Genomic DNA, 13,882 nt, shown 5'->3' on the forward strand with positions numbered 1-13,882 from the left:
TCAATTTGTTTTGGTGTAGAAACTTTAAAAACTTTCACATGCATTAACTCACTCAGTACGGCCAGTTCTCTCTTCTCCTCTACACAGACCCCTCGGATGTCCAGTGGGTGTCTGAATGACCCAACCTTTAGCTTCCGTCGTCAGAATTGTGGTATTCTTTGTCAACATTCACGTCTTCAGTATAAGAGCCTTCTGCTTGCAATATTTTGATGATGGTAATTGGGGTGAAACGCTGTTAACATCGTCTCTTTCGCTGTTCGTATGGAGAGAGTTAATCATGCTAGTTATAGTGCATGTGTGTCTCAAACTGCTGTTAGTGTATTCACTGGTTGGCTAGGGGTAGACCATATGTGGTCTGCATGATTTAAATTACTCTCAATTCATTGACATTTTATGAAAATACTATTCCTTTTTGTGAAGTGGTCCTTAACTTTTTGTGAAGTCTGTAGTTGGATTAGTCTTATGTTGTTGTCAGTACCATTCTCAGTGAGGTGGTGTTTCTGTCATTGGTGAAGTAGTTGTCTCGATGAAGGGGCGGGTTTGGGTTCAGGTTTTTGTGGATGAGGTTCTCAGTGTGAGGAAAATTACAGGGAAATTTTGTTTTGGGTTTATTTATCTTCTGACATTGGTAAATGAAAACTGTTAAGTTGAAATTGCAAATTAGTGGAGCCAGTATCTTTTTCGCCAGTGCTGTGGTGTTATTGGCACAGTCTACTACTTACATAGTGGCTTTGAAAAGGGAGGGGAATGAAAATTAGATGGGGGTAAGGAGAGAAGAAAAAGTTGTCGCAAGCCTAATGCCACTCCACATGATTCATATATTATGTATAAATGTAGATTTCATTACACATACTTAACCGTGACCCAACTAGTGCAGACTGAATATAGATATAAACAACGTGCACACTTTGTGATTTATACGTGTATATACACAGAACAATATGATAGTGGACTGGAGGAAAACAAGTGCTGGTAAACAATTCTTTCGTCATTCTACTAAATTACTTTATAAAGATGCTTTTAAAAAAAAAAAGATTAATTTTAAAAAAAAAGGGGGGTGGGGGGTGGGGGTAGGGGGGGATTGAGGTGGGATGGAGGAAAACAGGTGCTGGAAAAATTTTTTCTATCAAATTACTTAATATAAAAATACTTTTTTTAAAAGATGGAAAAAATAAGGGTGTGGAGGTGGGATTTTGAACATTTATGCATACACCCATGTGCAGACACACACATGTACTTGCACACTTCCAACACACACACACACACATACACAGCCCACACACTACTGCTCCACACCCCATCCCCTGCCCCACACATACAGACACAGTTTTTGTTTTTTCTTTCCTTTTGAAACCACCACACCGACTACCTTGTGTCATACTTATGTATGTACATGATTTCATTTATACATTTTATTTACGTGTAATGTGTGTGTGTGTGTGTGTGTGTGTGTTTGTTTTGCCTTTGCTTTGTCTTTTTTTTTTCTCCCCCCCTCCCCCCCCCATCCCCCTGCTTTTCGTTTTTACCCTAGAGGGCTGGATGTAAAAAAAAAAACCAGCTGTGCTTACACCACAACCCTCTTGAAATAAACATTCGTTTCATTTCACTGCAAACAGGCAAGCAGCGACACATCAAGCTGCTGCACGTGTCAGCCCTGGAGGGCGGGGACTCAGAGCCGGTGAAGATCGCCGAGACCAAAGGCAGCAGCATGTTCTGCCTGGGCGCCATGCCGCAGCCAGGGGGCGGAGCCGCAAGCGCCGTGACGACGACGGTGGGCAGCGGCAGTGGGGCGTCGATGGTGTGTCTGTGCGTGGCCATCAAGCGCACCGTGCAGGTGTATGAGCTCTCAAGTCCAGGCAGCGCTACCGTAAGGTGAGTAAGGGCGGGACTGGTGGTTGTCTTTCGTCTCTCTGTGTGTTTGTTTGGGAGAACTCGAGTTAGTGTCCTGTCAACTTTTCCTTCCTGTCTTTTTTTTTTTTTTTTTTTGTTTTTTTTGAATGTTTTGTTGGTCAACTTTTTATGCCTTTTCTGTTTTGTTTGTCTGTCAACTTTTTATGCCTTTTCTGTTTGTCTGTCAACTTTTCCTGTCTTCTCTGCTTTGTCAGTCATCTTTTTCTTTCTTTTCTGTTTTGTCTGTCAACTTTTCATGTCTTTTCTGTTTTGTTGGTCAACTTTTGTTGCCTTTTCTGTTTTGTCGGTCAACTTTTCCTGTCTTTTCTTTCATCAACTTTTCCTTACTTTTCTGCCAGCTTTTCCTGCCTTTTCTGTTTTATCAACTTTTCCTGCCTTTTCTGTTTTGCTTTTCCTGCCTTTTCTGTTTTGTCGGTCAACTTTTCCTGCCTTTTCTGTTTTGTCTGTCAGCTTTTCCTGCCTTTTCTGTTTTATCAACTTTTCCTGCCTTTGTTCCTGCCTTTTCTGTTTTATCAACTTTTCCTGCCTTTTCTGTTTTGCTTTTCCTGCCTTTTCTGTTTTGTCTGTCAACTTTTCCTGCCTTTTCTGTTTTGTCTGTCAGCTTTTCCTGCCTTTTCTGTTTTATCAACTTTTCCTGCCTTTTCTGTTTTGTCTGTCAGCTTTTCCTGCCTTTTCTGTTTTATCAACTTTTCCTGCCTTTTCTGTTTTGCTTTTCCTGCCTTTTCTGTTTTGTCTGTCAGCTTTTCCTGCCTTTTCTGTTTTATCAACTTTTCCTGCCTTTTCTGTTTTATCAACTTTTCTTTTCTGTTTTATCAACTTTTCTTTTCTGCTTTATCAACTTTTCCTGCCTTTTCTGTTTTGCTTTTCCTGCCTTTTCTGTTTTGTCTGTCAGCTTTTCCTGCCTTTTCTGTTTTATCAACTTTTCCTGCCTTTTCTGTTTTGTCTGTCAGCTTTTGCTGCCTTTTCTGTTTTATCAACTTTTCCTGCCTTTTCTGTTTTATCAACTTTTCTTTTCTGTTTTATCAACTTTTCTTTTCTGCTTTATCAACTTTTCCTGCCTTTTCTGTTTTATCAACTTTTCCTGCCTTTTCTGTTTTGTCTGTCAGCTTTTCCTGCCTTTTCTGTTTTATCAACTTTTCCTGCCTTTTCTGTTTTGTCTGTCAGCTTTTGCTGCCTTTTCTGTTTTATCAACTTTTCCTGCCTTTTCTGTTTTATCAACTTTTTTTTTCTGCTTTATCAACTTTTCCTGCCTTTTCTGTTTTATCAACTTTTCCTGCCTTTTCTGTTTTGTCTGTCAGCTTTTGCTGCCTTTTCTGTTTTGTCTGTCAGCTTTTGCTGCCTTTTCTGTTTTGTCTGTCAGCTTTTCCTGCCTTTTCTGTTTTATCAACTTTTCCTGCCTTTTCTGTTTTGTCTGTCAGCTTTTCCTGCCTTTTCTGTTTTATCAACTTTTCCTGCCTTTTCTGTTTTTATCAATTTTACCTGTCTTTTCTGTTTTGTCTGTCAGCTTTTGCTGCCTTTTCTGTTTGGTCTGTCAGCTTTTGCTGTCTTTTCTGTTTTGTCTGTCAACTTTCATGCTTCCTGCTTTTACTGCTTCATCTGATTATAATGGACAGTCATGAGATAAATGGTTAAAAGGAGGCTGTCAGGACCTGACTAGTGTGTTGGTTTTTTCTTCCCCTCCAAAGCAGACGTGGTGTATATGGATCAGTCTGCACACTTTTACATCTTCCTGGAACTGAAACTAAACTGTTAGACTTTCAAACTTAATGTCCTAAGTTTGCTCTAGGTGTCAGTGCCTAGTGTATCAAGTGGAGAATTTTCTGATCTCGCAGGTCAGCATGTGTGCAGCAGACCTGCTAGTGGCTTAACTCCCAGCATGTGCATACACTTGAAGAAAATCAGATACGCATTGTTGAAACCCTGTTATGTTGTGTTATAATGTCCAATACTGCTTAATTGATTGTAAGATATTTTCATTGGGAAAGAAAAAAAACACAAGGTATTTTAATTTACAGTTGTGCTTAATTTATTGTAAACTGATTTCTTTTTTTTTTTTTTTTTTAAAGAAGAAAAAAAAGACTAAAAGCTTTTTAGTCTGACAAAAATGAGTCACTGTCACCGTTGGTGTGTTTTGCAACAGATCAAAGACATTCAGGTGCCAGGCAATGTGCAGAGTCTGGAGATGACGAGTGAAGGGTTGTGCGTGGGCTACCCCTCCTTTTTCGCCATCTACAGTCTGCAGGGGGATGCTGCCCCCATGAGTAAGTGTGTTTTTTTTTCTTGTTCCATGTGTGTGTGTGTGTGTGTGTGTGTGTGTGTGTGTGTGTGTGTATGTGTGAAGGTGTATGTGTGTGCACATGCATGTATGCGAGTGTGTGTGTGCGTTCGTGCATGTGTGTGTGATTGTGTGTGTGTGTGTTTTAATGCACAAGTGTGAATACCTGTGTGTTGCAGCCCTGGTGAACACAGAGGACCAGAACATGAAGTTCCTTGCCCAGAACCCCGTGGATGCCATGATGGCCATAGAGCTCACGCCCAACGAGTTCATGCTGTTGTTCAATGGTACGTCTTCTGGCCCTGTCTCTCTCTGTTCACCGGTTTTGTTCCTGCGGCTGTGTTCACTGTTTGTTTGTCTCTGTCAGCAGTGGGGTTTTGTTGTTGTTGTTGTTGTTGATGTCTGTCTGTAATATTTGTTTCTGTCTGTGTACTGTTTGTTTATGCCTCTCTGTTCACTGTACCTGTCTCTCTGTTTGTATTTGTATTTGTGTTTCTCTTTTTTGTCACATCAGATTTCTCTGTGTGAAATTCGGGCTGCTCTCCCCAGGGAGGGTGAGTTGCTTCACTGAGAGCGCCACCCTTTTTTTTTTTTCCTACGTGCAGTTTTATTTGTTTTTCCTATCAAAGTGGATTTTTCTACAGAATTTTGCCAGGGACAACCCTTTTGTTGCCGTGGGTTCTTTTACATGCGCTAAGTGCATGCTGCACATGGGACCTCAGTTTATCGTCTCATCTGAATGACTAGCATCCAGATGACCACTCAAGGTCTAGTGGAGCGGGAGAAAAAATTCACGACTGTACCGTGATTTGAACCAGTGCGCTCAGATTCTCTCGCTTCCTAGGCGGACGCGTTACCTCTAGGACATCACTCCGCCTCTTCCTGTCTGTTCATTCTCAGTTCCTGCCTCTTTGTTCACTGTTCCTGTCTCTCTGTTTATCGTCTGTTGTTGTCTCTTTGTTTATCGTCTGTTCCTGTCTCTCTGTTCACCGTTCCTGTCTCTGTTTATTGTCTGTTCCTGTCTGTTTATTGTCAGTTCCTGCCTGCCTGTTCACCGTTCCTGTCTCTGTTTATTGTCTGTTCCTGTCTGTTCATTCTCAGTTCCTGCCTGTTTGTTCACTGTTCTTATCTCTCTGTTTATTGTCTGTTCCTGTCTGTTCATTCCTAGTTCCTGCCTCCCTGTTCACTGTACCTGTCTCTCTGTTTATCGTCTGTTCCTGTCTGTTTATTGTCAGTTCCTGCCTCTTTGCTCACTGTTATTATCTCTTTGTTTATTGCTTGTTCCAGTCTCTCTGTTTCCTGTTTCTGTTTATTGTCTGTCATTGTCTCTCTGTTCACCATTTTTGTCTCTGTTTATTGTCAGTTCCTGTCTGTTTATTGTCAGTTCCTGCCTGCCTGTTCACTGTTATTGTCTCTCTGTTTATCCCTTGTTCCTGTCTCTCTGTATATTGTCTGTTCCTTCCTCTCTCCACTGTCTGTTCCTGTCTGTGTTAACTGTTTGTTTCTGGCTCTCTGTTCTCCATTTGTCCCACCTCCTTGTTCAGTGTTTGCTCCTGTCTCTTGTGTTGACTGCCTTTCATTGGTCTTGAATAGAACCAGACAAGTGTCATAATGCACAGTCTTTATGAGACCTCAAACTTTGTAGAACAGTAAGTTCAGTGAAGTGCTACTCACCATATCTCTTGTGCCGGGCCTACATCAGTAGCCCTTCATGACTGGGCCTGTTTCCTACACACCTCTAGATGGAGTATGAGATGCTACTTTTGCCAAAAGTGTGTGCAGGCTGGTATGAGTGTGTGTGCATGGCAGACCATGTACAAATTCACTAACTGAATTCTCATGTTCGTGTGCAGTTATTTACAGCATGGAAATGATGCTTCTGGCTTGTCAGACCTTTGTAATTGTGCAGTGTCAAATGTTTTGCTTGTTTCAGTGGTGGGGCTGTATGTAAATAGATCCGGAGAACGCAGCAGAACGCAGGAGATTCTGTGGCCTTCACAACCTGTCGCACTGAGTGAGTCTGTGCCCAGGGAATGTGACTGTGTGAGAATAGGAATGGCATTAGAATGTTTTAGAATGTGTGCTGGCTGAATTGGTAACATAAGCAGCACTGACTGAAGTTGTGTACCTTGTATATGGAGAGAGTTACCATTCTTTACTGTTTGTTAATCAGAATGTGTACATAGGATTGATAAAAACAGATGAATGTGTTTTTGTATGTAAAAGTGTCAGATATAGAGAGAAAAAGTGTTGGAAACTGAGTGAGACTGTGTGTGTGCAAGGGTGCTTGTCTGCATTGTGTGTTTCTTGACATGTGCATGTTTGTACATATATGCTCATGGAAAGAGTTTGGGCTGACTGCTCTCACTTATGATAATCATTCCCAGAGGATGAGAGAAAGTTTGCAATAAAAAAGAAAACAGAAATAAACTGCAGCGAATAGGTTGCGCATGTGTTGGAGATGCATGAGTAAAATCATGTCTGTCATTTTGTTCATTTTATTATTATTATTACTTTTTCAACCAGCGAGCAAACAAAGTGAAGGTTAAGGAGAAAGCACAGTGCAATATGATTCCCTGTGTTTTCAGGCTATTCCTCTCCATACTTGGTGTGCTACGCAGAGAACTCTACTTTTGTTTTCAACGTCCACACAGCAGAGTGGCTGCAGACCATGTGCTTGAAAAGGGTGAGACCGCTGTACTCTCCTTCATGGTCATGCTGGGTTTGATGAAGAAAAGTAGATTTTTCAGGTCATTAGACACATTCACAGAAAAGTAACACATGATAAGACACAACGCAACACAACGCAACACAACACAACGCAACGCAACGCAACGCAACACAACACAACACATTACAGCAACAAAAAAGTTATACAATACAGGACAACACAATACAGTACGGTACACGACAACACCATGCCATGCCATGCCATGCCATGCCATGCCATGCCATGCCATGCCATGCTATACCATACCATAGCAACATGAAATTAATACAACACAATAAATACAGTACAGTAAATACAATACAATACAGTATCATACAATTCAATGCAATACAATACAGGGGTTAAGTCAGTTATAACATTTTGCACGTTTATCACTGACTGGTTTAAACACCCGACAGGTTTTAGCCCTAAAATGGCTTCTCTGTAATGTGATTTGATTTGATTTGATCACATCACCACTTGGTACTGATGTGGTTCTGTGAACATACTCACAGCATGGTATGTCCTTAGGTAAAGTGAAGACAAATCACTGAAGCTGTCATTCTTCATCAGTCAGGATTGAGCAAGCTCAGTTTTCTTTCTGTATTAGTTATTCTGTTCAGTGTGAAGAACAAGAAAAGTGGACACAATAATTATGTTGAACCAATGATTGAAACCTGTCATGCACAGACTTGAAATCACACTCAGTACTGTAATGCCTACATGATTGATTTCCATGTGAATTAGTATGTTTAAGGAAAAGCACCATCACTGTCTGTTTTCATTCTTTCCAGAAGAAAGGACAATGCTGATGCAAGTATTTCTTGTTGTTTTTCCCTGCTGGGTGCAGTGGCATTTCGTGCTGTAAATGTCTTGTGTGTTCTCTTTCACCAGACCAAGCCGCTGTGCAGAGATGGGACTCTGTGTCTGCTGAGCGCTTTTGATACACAACACATCATCTTCCTGAAAGCCCTGCACGCAGGTAGGAGGAACAGTGCTTCTTTGGGAGGCATTCTCAAGTCAAGGAGAAGTTTACTTGTTATGGACTAGGAATATTTTGAATTTGTGTGTGTGTGTGTGTGTGTGTGTGTGTGTGTGTGTGTGTGTGTTTACAGAAAGTATTGAAATATTATAGTGTATTCTAAAAGAAACAAATTTGATATTAATAGTAATATTATTATTATTAATTTTCAAAAGAGGGCGCTAGCCAGCGGGACAAAGGGGAGGTTACCTACTTCCGGGAGGTTATCGGCCGTAGTTGCTTTCGTTTTCTCCGCATGGGCGGATAGTAGTTTGCACAGGACAGGAATGTCAGACCCCTGCCGGAGTCTGCACTAGTTGGGTCACGGTAAGTATGTTATTTAAACATAATTTTAGATAGAAAATTTCCTTTTTTTACTATTAAGACACCTCCAGAACTGACACTGGCTTCATTCTGAACGATTCTGTTTCTATGCTGTGAGCAGAGGAGGATCAGCTGGCAGTGGCAGACATCTTTCGAAGCAGAACCAGTCGCAGCAAACGACGGTTCTCGTTCAAGAACCGAGAAGATGATAAATCAGGAAACAAGTAAGTACTCCTTTTGTTTTTCTTTTCTTGCAAAATTTCCTATTGTGAGCTTGATTCTTACTGAAAAACAAATTAAAAAAATGATTTTAATGGATGTACTTACAAATACTTACAAGCTATTTTTACGTGCACCATCATCATAAATGTTCTTTAACTCTACTTAATATCATATGATAGGCCATGGATGGATCCTAAACCTTATAATATTTTCTTTCTATTTTTGACAAGTTTTTGCTGCGAAATATGCATGTGCTACAAAACTGAAACACATCAGTGCCTTGCACACATTGTCTTTCAGTATGTGTTTTTCACTCAGAAGCATTTTGTGCATTTGATAAAATTTGCAAAGAATCTTGTGGTCAGTTTTGCAAATAATCTTGTGCATGTTCACTTTCATGCTGTTTTGTTCTAAATGTAGGATTATGTTAGATCTGTCTTTTCTGGAACCAATTGGTCATCTTATGACATTCATTTGTCAGTGTAAATGATTCTTTCTTTATTATGTTGTCAAATTTAAGAGCATACGACAGGCAAGTTTGTGTGTGTGTGTGTGTGTGTGTGCGCGCGCGCGCATTTGCGAGCACATGATTTAACAGTCTTATGTGACAAAGTAAGCACACACACCAAAAAAAAAAAAAAACGATTGTCTGAAGGATTTTAGGCTTGTAAATGGAATTTATTATTTTATTTTATTTCATTAGTTAAAGTCTGTCCGTAAGACACAATGAATCAATTTGCTCATTTGTGGTACAGTCATTACATGACATAAAGCATGTCCACTGCAGATTCTGAGCCTGAAAAGTGTTCACCTGTAGAAGAACATGCAAATTTTATTTTCAATGAAGCCATAGTGGAAAAAAATACCTAAAAACGATGGACAAAACTTGAACGAGAATTTCAGCATGACTTTATCTTCTATTGATTTGATTCATCCTCTCTGTTGTCATTGAGTTTGATTAAGCGGTATGAAGATATGTTTCAAAGAAAGTCAGTTAATCAGTACAAAATGAGTCCATTTGAGAAAAAAATAAATGTACTCAGAATTGAAACAAAAACAAGAAGTTCATCATTTGAGAGAAAAACATGCTGAAAAATCAAACAAGAAGAAGCTTGTTTTCTTTAGAATAAGAATGTACTGAAAAGTCCAGCAAAAGGAAGTTTATCATTTGAAAATGAATGTACTCAAAAGTCAGATGATAAAAAAATTATCATTTGAGAATAAATGTGCTGAAAATTCAAACAATAAGAAGTTTATCATTTCAGAATAAATTTACTCAAAAGTCAAACAAGGAGTTTTATCATGCTGAGAACAAGTGTACCCAAACGTCAAAACAAGAAGTTTGTCACCAGTGTTGTGTGTGCATCTTGTCAACAACAAACGCGTGAAGCCTTTCACACACTGCTAACAACTAAACGTTGCTGCCTCCTCATCCAGGCCCGAGAAACGCAACCGAGATATCTCGGGGCCGCTAACATTCAGCCATGTAGCCCATGTCGGTCCTGATCAGATCATGCCCCCAGTGCCCTCGGGTGCAGCGTAAGCTGGGTTTTTGTCTGGTGTCCTTTTTACCCACAGTGTGTGTGTGTGTGTGTGTAGTGCTGTGCATTGCTAGCTTTGTTGTTTGTTTTTTTTTGTTTTTTGGTTGCCCTGATCCATGCAGCTTGCGTCCCGTTACTGCTGTTTGTGCGTCAAGGAGTTGATGTTGGTTAAGGGTCAGACATGCCTGGAGGAGTTCTTTTCTTCTTGGAAAGGTTCAAGTTTGGATTATGGGTGATTTTGTTTGGATTGTGTGGCTTTTCTCTGTGTGTGTGTGTGTGTGTGTGTGCGCGCACATGCGTGCAAGCGCGCACACTTCTGTGTGTGTGTGTGTGTGCAGGAATTTCTGTTGGTCAGGCATGTGTGAAGTTCTTTAGTTTTTATTTCTTCTTGGAAGAAGTTTTGGATAATGGGTGTTTTTGTTTGGATTATGTGGCCTCTTTGCTGTTCTTTTTTTTTTTGTGATGGTTTTTGGAGGTTTGTGGTGGGTTGTGGTGGTAGTAGGAGTTTGTTTGCTGGTTACTGTATGGATTTGTTTTTAGTGTTATTTTTGTTTTACTTATTGCTATTTGAGCTCTACTTTTGAGTGGTGTAATTATTTCTGCTTTTTCCTTTCAGTTTTAAACTTAACAGTGAAGTGACTTAGCACTGAGAGAGAGAGAGAGAGAGAGAGAGACGCTTTTGACACTTTGATATTTTATTGTCATTACCTGTATAGGTCTATTGACAAGGGGGTGATAGGGTTAATTCTCATGTCAACACAAGTACCATACCACACCCTGTTTAATCCATCAAAACAAAACAAAACATGCAAACAAAGAAAAACAAAACAGCTTTTATCGAAATACAACATCCTTACAATAGGGAAGCAACAAACATTAAAAAAGAAACAAAAACAAAACAAAACAAAAAAAGACGAAAACACCATTATTCGACCATCCATTCTATTAACGATACTGTTCAATGTCTACCTTATTATTTGGCTTACAGTTTGAACACAAGATAGTAGACATTATACATTGTTATCCCCCTCATTTACTCTGGTATTGTTCTGAATAGTAAGACTACATCTTATTCTTTGTGCTTCTACAAGAAATTTAGCTGTTGACAGTATTGTGAGGTCATCATCAGACGACAAAGTAGAAACAATGTCATGCCTTTTAGCTACATCAGACTGAAAGAATTTGCACTTATCTCTTACCCTATTGAATGATTTACATTGAAACAAGTAATGTTTTTCATCATCTACACTAGTGTAGATGATGAGGATGATGAGAGAGAGAGAGAGAGAGAGAGAGAGTTTTATGATAAATATTCTATTTGATTTTATGGAATATCACACAGACATCACCCACACTTTTCATCAATCCACTCACTTCAGAAAGTATGCATTGGAAATGTTTACACACACACACACACACACACACACACACACTTTTTCTCTCTGTCTTTCTCTTTCTAGTCTTGGTTTGAAAGAATGAAGTTGATGGTGGTAGAAAGTTTGCTGTTCAAGATTTAACGCCTGTTCACCTTTGTGATTTTAGCATATGTTGTGTATGATTAACTGCTTGTGTAGAGTAGAAACTATGTTGTCTTGCTTGAAGTTTAGAGTTTTTTGGTTCTGAAATACCTTTTTGTTGTTACTTTTTTTTCCTGTATATTTATGCATTGTATTTAGTAGCTGAGATAAGTAATCAGGTGAGTGTATGTGTGTGTGAATGTGTGTGTGTGTGTGTGTGTGTGTGTGTGTGTGTGCGTAGTGTGTGTGTGCGTGCATAGTGTGTGATGTGCTGTATGCATGTGTGTTGTGTATTTTTGCTGTTTTCTTTTTTATGTTGTTAACACCTTTGTTGTGAATGGTATTCTTCATAATGATGAATGGTGTTGCTTCTGAAGGAAAAGAGTTAAAGCCTGCAGAGAAATATATGGCCGTCTGTAAGAAAGTCTTCATTTGTCATTGTTTTAACAACCTGGTGGCATGCTTGACTTTAGATACATGTTTTCCTTTTGTTGCCTGCACAGTGTTAATGCACCGATGCCTTGTGACATAGTCTGGGAATTGTGATGAAATATTTTAAACGCATTATAAGAGCTAGGAGGGTATTTGATAGGAACATGTAATCTTGTCATGTTGTAAAGTATTGAAGTGTTTTGGACAGTGAGTCAACTTCTGTTTGAGGGTATTAAAGTTCACTTTATTGTATTGCATTCTATTCTATTTGACCGGATTAGACTGGATTGGGTTGGATGTCATCATATTCTGTTACTTTCTTGCCATTACTGGATTTGTCAGTGTTTAACGGGACAGGAGGTCAGATAGGTACTGGGTGTGGAGCGGTGATGGGGGTGTGGGGCTGAATGTGTGTGAAGATATTGTTCTTTGCATGAATCACACCTTGGGCCCTCATTTCCAAGTCAGGCACTCTGTCCACTTGGACACACCAGTTCACACTATATAGGCATGCGGAACTGGGGACAGTAGAAAAATGAATGGATTGAATGTTGTTGTTTTTATTTTGTTGAAAATAAATGATGGGTATAAATCTTTCTTGGATGCATTGCTTGCTTGTCACCGGTGTGATCAAACAAGTGTTTTTTTTTCCATATAATTAATTAATTAAAAAAACAAAACAAACAAATAATATAATAGTTATTGAATTATTCTCTTTTTTTTTCATTTTCAGTTCAGATGTGTATTGGAAATTGGATAATCCACATATTTCAGTTTCAAGGTAGCTGCTTAATTTGGAGGGTTGGGGGAAGAGAGATGTATGAAAATGTGAGAGGAAGAAATAAGAGAGAGAGAGATGGGAGTTACATATTTGTCGTTTCTCATTTTTGTGCATGTAATGCTTGAAGGATTCTGGTTTGAGCACAGGGTATACAGGGTAATGAATGTTTGTCAAGTGCACAAAATTGTTTGCTACTGAAACGATAAATGGAACCAGAACTTTAAAGGATGCAGAGTCTGGAACAGATTTCCTTTTGTACACAGTGGTTCCTGCTTTATAGAAAAATATAAGAACAATGATTTTGTGATGCACCTGGTTATATTACTTATGATGATGACAAATTGATTAAAAAAAAACAGACTCCAGCATGCCTTTATTGGTTCAGCTGAGTCCAGTCACAGCAAACCTTACAACAGTTATTTGCATGTCATCCACACCAGTGTGCACAGGGACACATCTGCACGCTGATGCACAAAGGTGCATGTGTATGTCAGTGCTATGTCACAAATCTTACACATTACTCCTGCACGCATGCATACACAAACACAGATACAGACACTGACATACATAAATACATACAGACAGACAGAAACACTCTCTCTCTCTCTCTCTCTCACACACACACACACACACACGGCATATGAGCATGCCAAAAGCAGAACAAACATTGTGCTTGAAAGAACAGCTCATCTGTTGCTGTTAAACACTTCCCACTTTGTTCAGTTTCTGCATTCCCAATATAGTTTCACTTCATTTCTGAGATGTTTGAAATCAGCATCTTGAAAAGTCAAAGGTGGATTACTATTTTTTTTAATGTATTTTAATAATATCCTTTTTCAGTTGGTTTTGAATTTGCCTTTGTTTTGTTGTTGTTTATCAAAACTCTTTCCAGACCTTGTTTCTTATGACTTCAAGGTGTTATGTACATTCTTGTTGTCAGGTGCAGTTTGAAAGTAATTAAGTCTGTAGTTGATGTTCTTAGGCTGAACAGAAAAGGTACACATGACACAGCTATCGACCAGTCTTGATCAACATGAAATGTTGGGCAAGGATTATTTTTACTCGAATAAAACAGCAGTTTCATCACTCTAACAAGTACATGATTGAAAGCAAAAATGTTGGGCAAAGATTATTTTGACTCAGAATAA

At 39.2% G+C, this 13,882-nt stretch overlaps 1 protein-coding gene across 1 annotated transcript in view; it reads left to right on the plus strand.

The window, feature by feature from the left end:
* Positions 1 to 13,882, plus strand: part of LOC143281249 (serine/threonine-protein kinase MRCK alpha-like) — a 66,975-nt gene that overhangs the window by 32,835 nt on the left and 20,258 nt on the right. Inside the window, 9 exon segments of the mRNA XM_076586358.1 lie at positions 1,617 to 1,844; positions 1,847 to 1,872; positions 4,052 to 4,172; positions 4,366 to 4,473; positions 6,120 to 6,200; positions 6,775 to 6,872; positions 7,791 to 7,878; positions 8,363 to 8,465; positions 9,901 to 10,002. Coding sequence (XP_076442473.1) covers positions 1,617 to 1,844; positions 1,847 to 1,872; positions 4,052 to 4,172; positions 4,366 to 4,473; positions 6,120 to 6,200; positions 6,775 to 6,872; positions 7,791 to 7,878; positions 8,363 to 8,465; positions 9,901 to 10,002 — 955 coding nt within the window.

Source organism: Babylonia areolata, chromosome 4 (assembly GCF_041734735.1).
Source record: "Babylonia areolata isolate BAREFJ2019XMU chromosome 4, ASM4173473v1, whole genome shotgun sequence".
Taxonomy (NCBI): domain Eukaryota; kingdom Metazoa; phylum Mollusca; class Gastropoda; order Neogastropoda; family Buccinidae; genus Babylonia; species Babylonia areolata.